The sequence below is a fragment of the Varroa destructor genome, unplaced genomic scaffold (genome assembly GCF_002443255.2).
Source record: "Varroa destructor unplaced genomic scaffold, Vdes_3.0 BEIS01000002.1, whole genome shotgun sequence".
In the NCBI taxonomy this organism is placed as follows: domain Eukaryota; kingdom Metazoa; phylum Arthropoda; class Arachnida; order Mesostigmata; family Varroidae; genus Varroa; species Varroa destructor.
Window position 1 is genome coordinate 7,331,249 of NW_019211455.1, and position 15,764 is coordinate 7,347,012.

A 15,764-nucleotide genomic window follows, 5' to 3' on the forward strand; every position below is an offset into this window, starting at 1 on the left:
TCGGAGCACCGTAGAAGCTTGACGATACCGAAAAGGATTAGGAGTTAAAAATGAGTTCTTTTTAATTGAATTCGTGTATCGTTTGCTGGCCCATACATAAAGCCGTATTTATATTTAAAGAAGAAGAACAATATATCTTAAACCGTTGTGTTCCGTGTGGCAGCTACGCCCTGTGGGCGCTCCGTGTCGTCATTATTGGCTGGTCATAGGTTCTGAAGGTCGGCGAGGGGCATACAACTGGTTTCGCCGGGTCCTATTGCATCCCGGTAGCGTTTTCGCCTTCGGCGTCGCACATCGAAACTATGCCCTCGCGCTAACTATTTCCGGTGGAAATTGCCGAATTAGCTTTACTTCCGCCGTCGTTAACATACAAGCGAAGCTCGTCGCGGGTCGCTAGAACGCAACGCCCTGAGAGCATGTGTAAGCATCGCGTCGAGTTCAGGGGTTTATTATAGATTGATTAGCAGGAAGAAGGTGGGCGGAAGTTGAGGCAGCAACCGTGAGTGGCCGGATGGCGTTAGCGGCGGCACCGTATGTGTAATGACCGACGTACAGCGTTGAAATGCCTTGACTGATTCTGCAAGCCTACGCATTGGCAGTTGTGCGATGTAACGAGCAAGGGAATCGTGTGATGCGCATCGTCGAGCAGACGCCTAAAACAAACGAACGTCTGCTGAACATCAATTCGTGTGTTGTTTCGACAATGGCAAACGCGTAAAGATAGAGTAAGAAGTCGATTGTTGAAATTAAACGACAATCTAAAGACAAACAAAATTGGATGTGGAAATGGCTTGCTTAGTTGTTACCGCTTCAACAACGTTTGCTATAGGTCTGGTTGAAGTGTAGCAAGCGACTGGCGGATTAATTCGTGCTGGGTAACAATGAAGTGCCAGGTAAGTTTAAAGATAAGGAATGTAACTGGTTCTAGGGGCAACGTGACGGTGCTATAGGACGCAATTGAAAGTTGGGAGCATTAAATTCGCAAAGGCATGAACATCGACGAAAATAGGCGCTTTGAATAAAGTCGTTTTCTATGAAGTTTTCCGCAAATTAATTGGAAGTAAGGGTGAATACGGGGATCTTTCAGAAATAGGCATGCATATACATGATAGTTAACGGTGATTGTCTCTGTTTTTCTGAGACCTAAAAACAACTGAGTTATTGTGTCAAAGCAGATTTGTGTCGCACCTAATGAGAAAGTGTACGTTTTGGCGTCATCTAAAAGACTTCAAGTGATCTGTTCAGCCTCGAACCAATACGTGAGGTTTATCTCAAAGCACAATTGACAGCAACCCTACGTATAGAAAAAATGAACAACAAACTCGCAGTTTCATGTAGCCGGGGACACCTGGCCTCAAGAAGACAAGCTGACAGTACAAAGGGAGCCCCACTATAGGTTTCACAAAGAGAAATTGGCATCATGCTTGACGAGTTCCACAGTGCTGATAAAAAAAAAAACTGCGGGAGTACGTATGCGGCTGTGAGCACCACGGATTATATATCCGTCCACTGCTGAATAAAGGGAGCAATTATCCATGATGTACAAAATAATAGGGGCCACATCTTCTGTGTTTAAGGTGTTGAGTTTCCTAAAGCAGCTGCAGTCAAACAAAGCGGCGAAGAAATGTCCAGAAGTAACGCTTAAAAAGTGCGACTGAAATGCTCACCTGCAAGACAAGTCAATTCCATAGTTGCCTACAGCATAAACGCCTGCTAACATACTGAAGCGATGCTCTTAAGCTTCATCTTCAAGGGAAAAAGCAATCCGAGCGGCTTATCTTTATGAAGAACAATCACGACGAAAAGCTGCTGGACACATCCCATCGCACAGCGCCTGATGAGGTTTTTGGAAGCTGGTTTATGTACACCTATTGCAACGCATAGATTCCGTGCAGGATGCTCTGTTCTTAAAACATGCGACATACAACTTCATAAACTGATCCGTGACTAAAACAGGTGGTCTACGTCGCGTTCGCGGATTTAAATCGGTATTTGATATGAGCCTCGAAACAGAATTTGAATAAAACTTGCACAGCACGGAGTTTTTCAGAACACGCTGCATTTGACCAGGACAATTGGCCAGAAAATTTGGCTAACATAGATGGAATACCTTAGCACGAACTGTTCGCTCGACACAGTAAAGGCTGATAACCTGAATTCACTGCTTTCCTTTTACTGCTAAATTATCCGGCCCTCCCTATCTAAAATCTAGCAGGACAACGTAGAGACGCTGCTTTGTACCGACGAGTCTGTCATCTTTGGAAGGACATGGTTTTTCCAGCAAGCTTTCGCGAAGCTCTCGTTATAAGTGGATGAAGCGGACTAATGATCAACATGGACGCAACGAAAGCGATGAAGTTCTGCCGCTATGACCGCCTCGTTGCTAATGACGTGCTTTATATGAACCGAACAGCTTTGAGGTACGTGACCAGCTTCAAGTACCTAGTGATTTTACCAACGAATGGCCGAGTTTTTGCAAAGCACATGACGAACAGGGTACAACGAGCGGTGGTATACGAACTCTTTCCAGACCTGCTTCACAAATGAGTAGTGTGGAAAGAGCCTTCAATGATGCAGCTTGAAAACCTCAACCGAATTAAGCCTGCGTTCCTAAAACATGCTGTGAACCTGAATCGTTCATCATTAAACAGAAGTGTGTACATTGCAGGTAATGCACCGCTATCTGTAGCAGGATCTGTGCAGATTCAAACTTTCCACTACTCCAGCTTATCTAAAGTTCATTAGCACAGAGGAAGACTGGGAAAGTCGATGCCGATTTGCATAGACGAGGCGATAACCAATGACAGAGCCTGAAAAGAAACGAATAAATGAATCGGGTGGCAAGCACGACTTATTGTACAAACAAGCTCATACATACGTTTTGCTTTGTAGTAATGCCCACACAAACAAGTTTAAATTACCCCTCTAGTACAGATGAGAAAGCCTCATTGGTGCTGCTGGAGCAGTCAGGTCTACGCTAAAAGCCACATACGCCTCCCTATATATTCAAATAGAACGATGAAAGAAAAAGACAGCAGGATTAATTGTACCTAAACATTTCTTCGCGAAGGGTCGGCTTTTGAATGTAAAATTAACTGATTTAGGCAAATGTGCCAATGCGTGAAATAGCTTACGCTTTTAGCTGCTAACGGCAAACCCTTCGTAATTCGTGTTTTATCGTTAGACATCACTAAACCTCTATTAATAGGGCTATGCTATGTTCGATTCAAGAAACTGACCCAGCTTCTTAACTAGATGTAACTTGAACTCAATTTCGACTTTTACATACTTTTATACGCCCACCTTTTTTATGTTCACTGTGGACTTTTTTATTGCTTTGAAAGTTTGTTCCATGCTTAGCGTTACCCCATATGTATTAAGGTACTTCGCAGTTCCCAAATCGCATACAATAACGCTCTATTGAAGTAAAAGCTGATTTCAAGGTAGTACCGGGGTGGATACTGTAGCTCTCTTTGTGTAACCCATGGCGCCTTTTAGTCATGTTGCTACTTCCATTAAAAAAATGTTTATTGTGATATTATTTATAATTCATTTATCTTTTGTCCATTAGGATTTAAAACATTGAATGTATTACAATCCTTCACGGTGGCTTCTGTAACTGGTACGGGTGATCGTTTATTTCCTGCATCCTGAATGACTCCAAAGCCGAAGCCCCTCTGTTTACGCGGCTGAAGTGTTAAAAACATTGGCGTGCCTTAGCGGCTAGTAGTAAAACGAGATTTCCTGTTGACCGAACTCTGTGGGGGTGTGGTAAAGTGTATGTTTTAAGCTACGTTTAAAATAATTTCAGATAAATTATATCGATAGTCTGATAAACAAATGCATACTCTGACTTTTCCGATTTGAACATATGCCAAACCAACGTGTACGTAAAAAACGTATGCTATCCTGGTACGCACAAAATATCTAGAATCGTTTTGAAGAAGCGTCATCAGATGTGCTTGTCACGTGTTAAAAACACGTAATTCTGTTGCATTTTCTATTTAGGTGCTATCAGTACCGTGCGGGATTTCGTCGAGAGCACAATTGTCCTCCGGAAGGTCCAGCAGGAGTTAGGACTTAGCATAACTGGCGGCTCTGACACCTACTTTGTAAGTTTGCTAAAAACTATCATGAGTATGGGTGATTTGGTTTCGCAAGAAACTGTTCTACTAACTACTCATATCATTCAGTTCATTTGGAACAAAAACAAAACGACAATACTCTGATTGTATGCGACTAAAATCTAAACTACATATCATTGATTTTTAGAAAGCACTGTTTTTGTACGTGCAATTGGAAAATACGTTCCGTAAAGCACAATCCACTATAAAAGATATTACCAAATTGCGTATGCAAAAACTTCTACTTTTTTTGTTCATATTTAGCATAAGCTAAATATGAACGAAAAAAGTAGAAGTCATCATAAAGTTGGACAGAGGCATATGTCCTATTACGGGACTCAACCTAGCAAGTTCCGGCTTTCCAGCCAAAGATTTAGTCGTTAAAGCCATTAGGGAATTATGATTAATAATGATAATACTTCTCAATTTCGTCTGTCATTTGTTGACAACTCGCCTTGAGCATATGGATGTCGCACGTGTTTTTTTCCATTCCGATTATATCCGATATGAGACATCCGAAAAGCTTCCGATTGATAAATGAGGAAGTACTTATTTAGTGATTGTAGTATTATTTATTCAATATTTTCTGAAGGGATTCACGGCAATGACTGTTATTCTTTCCAAAAGTCACTGATTTATAGTGGAACGTATGCTATATAGTCAAATACCTAAGAATAGACCTCACGTAAGGTTTAGAATATTCTAGATATTTTAGAAAACATTACGTTTGACCATTCAACTATGGGGTTGTGTAGCAATTTTGTCTGCGTAACAGAATAGCTGTTTTTTCTTGCGCAAACATTAATTAGGGCACTGTAACGTCATATTGTCCTTAGGTACCTTGCCTTTTTTGTACAACATCGCGTCAGTAGATAAATAGGTTTTAGTAAAGTAGGTTTTATAGTGCATATTTTGGCGTACATCTAACCTATTGCTCTTCGACAAATTCTTTATAAATTAGTAAACTCCCGATATCAGCTGAGCAAGAACTTTTGTACCGGAAGAGTTTAGACGTCGATAGACATCTCAACGATATGAATATGCGAGAAAATGGCTCTAACTCTGGGGAGTTCATCGTTCATGACAGTTATATATATATATATCTATATATAAATTCGTTATAAAAAAAGTCTAAGCTCACCTTGACTGAGATCAAGAAACTCGATTCAATTAGCTTTATTTAGTGAATTAGTTTTTAATTCGTGGAAAAGCTACTAGTTGATTTAATTAGATTTCTAGGCCCAGCTTGCTAAATTTCATTCTTGTGATTTCTACGAGAGCAGCATTGAGATAGACTTAGGCTTTTTTGACCTAATAAGCCTAAACATCCATAGGCTTACTAGCTTTTTAGCCAACATTTGGAGATTTTTTAGAGTATATTGTGAGATAGTGAAGGGCACTAGAGAATTGAGAAAATACTCGGAGCTCAAGATTGACAAGATAACAACGTATGCTCGTTTGTACGAAGATGCTTTTTGTTTACTTGGCAAGTACGCACTCGAGCTCTCACGGCTATTTCGAGAACCCTCGGGTTTACGCAAAAAGGTATGAGGACCTAATCTTTCAACAAGGCAAATCTCCTGGTGCAGCTAGAATGATCTAAAGATAAAGTTTTACGGCTGCCACCCGTCTCGGGAATCCCATAAGACGGCTGGCTCCTAGCACAAAACGAAGTGTGCGTACGATCGGATACAAGACCTAACTATTACGTATCTATATGATGGCATAGTAGTAGGCAAACATGCTGCCCACTACTATGCCATCATAGGGACAAAAAATGGTGTTACCTAATAGAAACTCACATCTGAAACTTTTAAAATATCCGTTATCGTCTATAAAAGGCGACTGTACGCTTAGGAAAACATCTTAACAAAAATCAAGTAGTAAATAACCGAATTAAAGTTAACGGGGAACACTAAACGGATCGTCACGGCTTCATTGATAGCGGCGCCTGAAAACCTGGAATGCACAAATGCAAAGTTTTACTTATATAAATAACAATAGGACTAGGAGAGCATGATGTTGTCAGAGGTTGTGCTCTTGAGTTATTCAAGAAACTAAATAAAGGTGTTCTAAATAAAGATGGAGGCCTATAGTTTCCAGGCTTACATACACAACTTGCATCAGAATACACACTGCCTGTGCCCACCTCACTCTTTTAAATCCTTTGTTCCGTTCTAATTGAATGATCAAAGCCTAATTTTTTGTAAGTGTTAGGGTAGCCATTTTCCTTTCCACTATGCTATTTTATTGGCCTATTGCTACGGTTCTTGTCTATGTTCTTTGTTACCCTTCTATTTATTTTTAGCTAGTGCTGGCATATTTTTATCGTCATAATTATTATTCTTCAAAAAGCATTATAATATTAATTCTTCCTACTGCTATTTCACATATCATATCGCTGTTGAAATTACATGCATATAAAATCGAAATAAAAAAATGAGAACATTTTAGATGAAACCAACCTGTGTCGTATCAAAGGTCAGTGCTATAATATTTTTATTAAGAAAACCTAATTCGGTGCACAAGGGCCGTGATTATGACCTTGTGTACAAAGAACTGACCGAGTTTAATAGACGGTTAGCCAAATGTGAACGTTTAGAGAGGTCCGTAGGTGCCTTAAACCCATGCGATAAAATAGGATACAAAGGCGACCCTAAACTAATACCCTTGTCCATTATCTGAATTCAGTACAGGCATCACGTACCGAGTCAAAATTCACACCAGCATTCTACGAGAACCACATGGAAGCCCCTTAGAGACCCACAAAACTGGGGCACTTTGCAAGCGTATTACATCATTTTTTTAACTGCTGCATTCGATATTTGATTGTATTAAACGCTGCATCTGTGAGACCTTGGAAAATTATATTAAAAAATGTTTTTTCGTTTTATTCCGCTGTTGTTTTTGGTGATTCATATACTTGTAATAGGACGCTGTTTGTGTGTCAGAGGTTCACAAGGACGGGGCAGCCTACCAAGACGGGCGCTTGAAGAAAGGTGACGTCATTCTAGCTGTGAGTTATTTACCAACGCCTACAAGCAAATGTAGCCCGATATAGTTGCGTACATAAACAGCGTAAATTATCTCGCCTTGTTTACATTAATAGTGTAAAAGTAACCTAATCTTACGCAAACACTGAGCACCCAAAAATGCACTCACACATTGAGCACATGTTCACTTTCTCGCATTGATAAGCAGGTAGGATAGGGATTTAGTTTGACATTGTTAAACTGGATCTCAGTCTAAAGTACTCATGACTATTTGGGATGCGTTCTCATTCCTTAAAGCTAACTGTTGCGTTTTAAACCGCCCGAAGCAAATCGACGATCCTATTCATTTAATGTCCACTAACAAGTTGTTATTTACTCTATGCACACGCGTAGGTGTTTACCTACAGATGATGAAATGGCGCAAAATTTAAATGTGCCTTGTCTATATCGAGGCAAAACTTGAACGAAGGTTCCATAGGGTCTTTTTACTTTATTGACGCATGATATGCATATGTAAACATTCAGAAAGGCTATCCAAATATCGCTAATGTCATTAGGATTGTCTGTTCGTACGCGTTTTAGGATAGCGCCCCTCTCACTCTCCAGCGCTACCGAAAATCTAGTTAAGGGCTAGTCTATGAAGAACCGCGGTGTTCCTTTGAGCTTGTTAAGCCTACAATCCTCTATGCAGCCGAATCCGTTAATCATTGTTTCAGAAAGTTGGGCCATCGCACGAAACGATAGACGACTACGCCCACCTTCGAACCTAAACTAACTTACGTATGCCTTAATTTGGTAAAACAGGTTCCCGCTACAGGACTGAGGTGAGGTTCTTATATTATGATACATACAGTGTTTACAATCTGTCGCGCTTTGAAGTAGGCAAATTACGTTCTTTGTATTTATTTATACCAACATAACGTTTGACGATTTACTGAGCGCAAATTTATCATCTGAGAAAGGTGTGGACGGCTGGATACATCCCAGCCAACCGCAAAAAAAGCACGCGTCAGTGTATACCGGCGATGTGAGCACATGATATCTCACATCATTGAATCTCGATCTTATTACTCGTTACGATAGGGTAAAGTGTTTTGCGATAACGAGTGGGAGAATATTCAGTGACGTTGATGGCGAAAAGAGCCGTTTAGATATTTTCATTCATTTAGCGGAGTTCGTTCGTGAGCTATCACTGATTTTTACCAAATAATTCTATTTTGTTTAACAGTAATTATCTGGTCGACCTATTTACAATAGATTTTCTTTCTCTATATTTGCGCATATCTGTTTTTGATCTCTGCTGTTCCATATTGACACTCGGCTTCTCGTTTCCTGGGCTTACTTCCTCGCTGCATCTTGCGTAGCATTTGTTCCGTGTTCGCCCCTGGGCAAACATGGAGTAAACAGTTCGCAAGGGTAAAATTGGATTCCCCTTGGAACTTCCTGGCGACACAGAAGTTCTCAGAGGCTTTGGCCTAAAGGGATGATGACGCTAATTTGACATCAGCAAATATTATAAAATTTTTTTTCGCATGAAATAGTAAGGAAAGGATTGGCTGCATAGGTATGCTACGTAACACTGTATCTTCTGTCAATATTTTCCTAGATATTCAATAAACGTTAGGTCTCACGATGAATTGCTTCAGATAAGGTATTTTCAAAAAAATCATACTACCAGTTTAGAAAAATTGATTATAAATCGATACCATTTGGCGATTGCTGTGCGAAAGCTGAAACCACACTCATTTCTACCAACGCTAACCTATTTTGAGGTTTTCCCACTGTTGCAAAAAACAGTATAGTTATGTATAATTTAGACCTAGCAGTATCTAATAGAAAATCAGACGTCTCATAGCGAGCCTCCTCTACACAAGAAGCTAAAAAAATGAGGTGCTGCTACATAGTTGTCAACGAGACACAGGGTAAAGGGTCAGCCTCTTCGGCGTGTTGGACGGTTCGATCAATGCACCAACGATCTTTACTGAAAAAACGAATACTTTCAAACTTTCAACACTGATACGCCGAATGAACTATATCTGCTAGCAAATTAGCGTGGGAAACGAAAAAAAAAAAAACACATATATTTTACATACCTAGATAGATATTGACAGATTTGCCAAGGAAAACGCATTAAGCATGTTGGATCAGCTTCGTAACCTCACTCGACAGCAGCAGCAGCACCACCACCACCACCACCACCATTTATATATCATGGATCAGTAATTAATTTGATATATATTGTAACATTTCAGCTTATAACAGATATTTATCTACAGAAGCCATTGTTTACTATAGTCTTTGTCCATATACTAGAGTCTATGTGTCATGGCCTACTTAGCGTACGAATCTGATAAGTTCATTCGTAGTGTTTGATATGCATAGGTTGGTGCCCGTTCGACGCGTGTAGAAGCTGAAGATCCCCAAAAAAACAAAGGCAGTTATGACTGTCATAGTGCATTAGTTCGAAGCTAAATATCGATACGTGTGCCCTGAGTGTTATCTAGCTTTTCAATGAGACTCTAGTTTTCGAAGTAGTACTGAGTTGCCGTTTCTGACAACAGCATTGCTTACAATTTCGATCCAAACACTGCGCAATGGTTCGGCTCGTAATAATTTTAGCTTTGCAGTGTTTGCCGACCAACAAGAAGACCAACGTTTTGAGTGACATTAAAAGTGGACAGGCTTTTTTCCTAATGCGTAAATATTGTAAAGTTTGACGGATATTGAACGTCGAGATACCCTGCTGGAATTCACGTCCGGCTCAATATTGCAAAATATGTTGGATGCAGGTAAATGAGATGTCGATGCGGGAGGTAAGTTGGGCTGACGCCGTTCGAGTACTTCGGGATGCCTCTTCGCCCGTACGCCTCATGATACTTCGAGAGAACCCCCAGACCCTATTCACCAGCAGCGAAAGTGAGTTTATGCTGTTTTTCGTTAACTGTTTATAGTAATTTTCGAAAGTTCGTATCAGACAGGGGCCTGTTGTTATCCTGAACATGTAAAGAATGACAAAGGCTTGCTTAGTTAGCACGTGTATGTATGCTTGCTTTCTACCAAGTTGTTGCATGTCATGTTTGATTTGGATTGAATGATAAGGTGCAGAATTGCAATGTCCAATCAAGGCTTGCACGGGCTTTAGCTTCGAAACAAAGTTAATCTGTATCCTAGTTTTGAAATGATGGTCGTGGTTTCTCCTTATTGTTATTGCTTTTTTAGCCTGCAGTCGCTAATACCTAACGTTTACGATACCACAAATCATAATTAGGTGATAAAGACAGACTTTGAATAGCAGCGGTCGCAAGCCATACGAATTTAGATTTGACACATTTCTCACAGCTAAAATTTCAGATGCAGCTATCTAAATAAATACATATCAACATACTATCTTTATATAAAGACCATTAATCTATCTTTGCTTTTATTCGAACTTTGATAATGAACGTGCTATTTGATGATGAGATCGTGCATGTATAGGGTTGAGGAAAAGCTATGGTCGGTTTTTTTTTTAGAGGAATCGAGTGGTGTCAGCGAGCGAAAGAACGTTGACCACTTTTTCTTCGTAGTCTGGCCTGTTCTTTAAAGGATCTAATAATTACGCTTATTATTTCCTGAGCCGCAGGACTAGATAGCACTTTACTTTATTATGGAACGCCCTGGTCCATTTTACTGCTCTAGTCCAAAAAGCGAGCCAAACTTCCACGAAAACATAAATTATTCCTCTTAGATAATCAAGTCGAGGATTTTTTAGTTATGTAGAATTTATACATTAATTATGGTCTGCATCACATTAAGTGAAAAAAGACTTTTGAATTAAATAGAAATTTCTTGTGACTAAATTTAACTTACGTATGTAATTTCATAATATAACTTCTTCCGAGATACTTTATTATTAATAATAAGTATAGCAATTTTCACTGAGTTGAAATCGAAATCTTGCGAAATTTTTAAATTACATTTCGGTAATAATGGGTAAAACGCTTTCAACGCAATAGCAATAGCGTGGTCTTGGTTGTATTAATTAGCCAAAAACTAGATCTGCATAAAAGTGAGCTATGTCGCTGGAGTTTTATGTATTGCTTCGTAATGTCTAATAGTAGCAACGTTTCTTGTCGACCCTGAAGTGACTTGTTAGGGAGTTACCATACAATATGCTAAATAGCCTTCAATTCGACTCAAGCAATCAACTCGACTTCATCAGCCAATGAAGTTATCTAATATTCGATACTAATGTTAACATTAATCTTAATGACAGACTCAGCTTCTGTGTTTTTTCAGAACCCTCAAAGTTTATCACGGTAGAACTACACAAATCAAGCGTGAAAGATCACTTAGGCCTCAGCTTTATTCAACGGACGTAAGTTTCATTATAACTCTCGCGCAGTAAAGAAAGATTAGAAAATTTATTAAACAAATGTTTACTAGACATTTCAAAAAATAAAAGTATTGAGAATCGTTAGATATATTGCATGGTATAAACCAGATAACACTGGCTGCTCCTTATCTTTTAATTATTTGTTTATTTCATTGCAGGAATGGTCGAGGAGTTTTCATTACCTACGTTGTAAGTTCGCTTATTATTTAAAGAGCTCATTAGTTATGCGCTTGATAATTTTGTCTATACGATCTTGAGAAAGTAATCAAGTGGAACTAGGCTCTATATATATATTAAGTTCAACTAAGGAACACGGATAAGGAAACACCGCCGTAAAGACCATTCCCTTCTTCAAAAATCAGAATAAGGAAGAAAATGATGATACTGCTTTTGAATAAGGTTGCGTCAAAGGATTGTCAGATATTATTCAGCTCCAGTCTCAAATGGGTAGTTGTTTTCCCTAACCCACCACATTCGGCTATCGTTAACACTAAAATTTACAAGAAATAAGGAACACGGTTTTCATTCCATGTTTGTCATGCGCTTAATACCTGTAATACAATGCATTTTTTGCAATGCAAGGTTTTTCAGCTCTAATGGACAGCAAAATGTGGTTTGCAGAGGTAGATTCTATACCAATCTATGAGGATTGAGTCCAATTAGACTTAGTAAAACGATTTTAGGAGTCAGTGTCCTTCTGTAATGGTCCTTGCAATGTTTCCAAGACCATATGAAGAGTTGTCGTGCCTTAATCGCTTAATACTTCAAAATCAGTTCCGAATGAAGGACACGAGGTCCAGGGCGCAGTATCGCGGTACCAGGCAAAAAACTTCTGGTCTGGTCTAAATAGCGCATTAGTACTTAATATTCTTAAAAATAAATTACTCGGTAGGTGCATTTCTATAACCTTGCAAATACTTAAAGTAAGTTGTTGTATAAATTTAACGCTATTTTTACTGAATACACAACCCGACGGCTAATTAAAACGGTGTCGAATCAAACAAAGTAAACAAACTGGTCCCTTTTGCTTGTACATAAGACGTATTTCTTCAGAAGTTAAGATATCAAAATAAAACCCTATCCATACGAGTGGATGGAGTCAATGAATACATCGCCCCGGTGGGCGTATTTACGCCCTATTTCAGATCTTTATGAATTTGCAGTCTTTATAAGGGTTGCATCTTTTTTGAAAAGATAGTGTTGTAATCCGCAATAAGTTGCGCTACTTCCTGAGTGCTGCTCTTCACTATAAACTTGCTGTATTCCTTTAGCCCGCATCCTACAAACTCCAAAAGAGGCTTGAGTAACGCTGTACAAGACTGAGCATTTCTTACACAAACTATGTATAGCAAACATAGTGGAACAAAAATCTAGCAAGCATTTTAAGTCTGATGTCCGTCAGCTCCAAAAGTACCAGTTTACGATATATTATTATGTTTTTCATTTTTGCTAATAATATGAGAACACGATTTTATTAACGATAACTAGAGGCACAGCCAGCAAATAAGGATGCAATTTTTGTTTTGATAAGTCACTGCAGCTCTAGCGTCGTCGTAATGGTTGGGTGGTGATGTGCTTGCCTTTCACCCTAGGTGACACGTACGGTCCCACAAGTTTGAAACTAGGCATGTACACCTTACGTTCTTCTGGGAGTCAGCTATTTCAAGTGACTCCAGACGGTTTGAAGACTAATTCGGTATCAATCAAAAAAACAACTGTAGATCACGTTTCGAATGTACAATTTTTATTCATTGCATTAAAATAAACGTTTAGAAAAACTACTGCCTGTTAGAAATGCTCAATAGATTTTTTTCGTTTATAGCAGATAGTGATTTTTCAGCTAGGTATTTCCCCCAGCACAAGAGAACCATCCACCTTAATATAGGATAGGTCGTGAACTAGCACTAACCTATGATTCCCGAGGGCCCAGCCTTCAAACCTTTGGCTTTTGGATTTTCTCAAATTTATCCAGTTGTTAATTAGAACTGACCCTGACATATTTAAACAGACAGCTAGCTATTTTGGCAGTGAGAGGTTTTATCATACGTTTATTCTTCATTGGCAAAACAAATGGCAATGTTAAGGGAAACCCGCAGACTGAGAGCTCTACGTCCAAAAATTGACGATCCGTATTAAGAATTCAATATTTGTATTGCAATTTTATTATTCTATTTTACGGACCCCAGACCTTAGTCGGCGTTGGTTTCGTCATTAATTCAACTAATCTCAGAACTCACGCTCAGCTAAAATGTACCTCGATTAGACATCTGAAGTGATTTCCTTGGGATCATTTTGCTCCACCAATCCCGTCATCGGTTTCCTATTCTCACACTTTGCCTATGGGATACGCATCGAGTTATCGAACAGCTTGTCCTAATATTCGTAAATTTGATTGCTAGTACGCCTAATCTAACATCCCATTGCAGTTATCGGGTCCTAGTAATTCTATTTCTCCAATCATATTGTTGTAATGGTCGCACGTAATAAAATCGGGTCTATTTCCCTTGTGTCAATAACGTTGCCGCCCTTATCAAGCTAGCCTATACCTATACAATTATCCAAAAGCATTATTCACGTCACCTTAGGATTGTGACTCCGTTCGCCTTTTATCGACCGTCGCAGTAATCCTGTTATTTTATTACACTTAACCCATATCTTTTTCCTATGCATAGTACGATCGTTACTTCAACGTTTATAATATAATCCTAGACAAATATTACTTCACCTATATATAGGGAACGTTGATGGCTGGTTGCCCACGCAGCGTCAGCCGACAGAAGCTCTAACGAAAATGTGGACCTATCATGTTGGCTTCGTCATTTTTCCCTGCTAATGAATAACTGTGTGAGTCTGCTGAACGTTCTTGCAGACCCAATACACTGCTGCACCTTTGCCGTTTTGTTTGTTGGAGTTAATCCATATTGCAGCGTTCGCGTTGATATAGTTCACATAGGCTTAACTTTTTCCATAGAAAAAAACTTTCCAGTCACAGCAATTTACGGAACGTGTTTTTTTTTTTTTAATTTCCTATTGTGTAACCTTGTAGAAGTTGAAAAACAATTTCCCAATATAAAACTCGCAGCAATTGTTGGCCCTTGATCAGACTATAATCTAAAAAGTCAAATGCGTCCAAAATTAATAATAGTAATTAAAAATAACAAACGTACACATACAGGCTAACAGGCGCAGACCTGTAACAATGTATAGATCACTTGAACGTATTACTTTCTGAGAAATATAACACGAATAACCGCATACCTGTATCTTTGATCGTATTCACTATTGAACAGGAACTTAGGAACTGTACTATTGCCGCATCGCTTCTTTGTCCTTCGGTAGGAAAGCTTTTGAAGGAGAGCCTTCACCGCTTCGTCGGCACCTTTTTGAGCATTTTGAGCCAATGCCTCTTCGAATTTCATTTTCGGTCGTCTTATTTTCCTCGAAGATTCGATTAACGCTGGCTGAACCCAAAGTCTTCCCTTTAGTTTTTCTTTTGTCCTTTGCGTTGTTGCAGCGGATTGGCAATTGTTACTGCTATTCTGGTATTCTGTACGACGGCGCTGGCGTGCCCTAAGCAGTAACATCGCACGCTAGGAACTGGTCCGCAGACCACGGGGCCAATGCTATGATGTTCCGGCGAAGAGCGAAATTGGCCGACAAGTCCATCGCACATTACCATTATTATAACTGAGGAATAACGTCATTAAGTAAGCTATAGCAAACCTGTCGGCGAAAAGCCGACACGACATGTTTTCCGTCGAGGTTTCAAACTGCCTAGATTCGTATTACGTTAATACTTAGTGGCTGCAAAAAGATGGGTGGAGACATTCAACCAGACTTGGACGCTAACTCCTATAGATTGAGGATTTTTCCTATGCCTTGTTTATAGAACTGTATTTACACAAAAACAAATGATTCGATATTGTTTCTCATGTGTTGACATTGATTGATGATTGACAGCCATGGTTATTCTATATAAGCACCGTGCAGCGCGATTACAGTTTCCATTCGGGACGTAAACTACTAAGTAGCTGTTTTCAGTATATTCGTTTTTTAAAGTGTATACTCGGTAAAGGGTCGTTCAGAGATGATGCTGTGTGCAAAAAAAAGAAACACATGGAATGTAATTTTCGCCTGATAGAGCGCCATAAGGAAGGGTTCGAGATGGCTGAGACTCACAATTGGAGCTTATTTTGACGCCCCAATTAGCAATCAATATTCTGTTTTTTAAAACAGCTATTAATTTCTGTGGCAAAAACCTAGGCGTATTAA

General features: G+C 39.3%; 1 protein-coding gene across 5 annotated transcripts in view; it reads left to right on the forward strand.

Moving 5' to 3' along the window:
- Positions 1-15,764, forward strand: part of LOC111245099 (uncharacterized) — a 69,729-nt gene that overhangs the window by 39,687 nt on the left and 14,278 nt on the right. For 4 of the 5 annotated variants that reach the window (XM_086980752.1, XM_086980753.1, XM_022792942.2 and 1 more), the window contains 5 exons: positions 4,009-4,112; positions 7,057-7,140; positions 9,907-10,033; positions 11,396-11,474; positions 11,651-11,681. In XM_086980752.1, coding sequence (XP_086836878.1) covers positions 4,009-4,112; positions 7,057-7,140; positions 9,907-10,033; positions 11,396-11,474; positions 11,651-11,681 — 425 coding nt within the window. The remainder of the gene's footprint in view (positions 1-4,008; positions 4,113-7,056; positions 7,141-9,906; positions 10,034-11,395; positions 11,475-11,650; positions 11,682-15,764) is intronic. The other variant, XM_022792944.2, reaches the window with a different exon arrangement.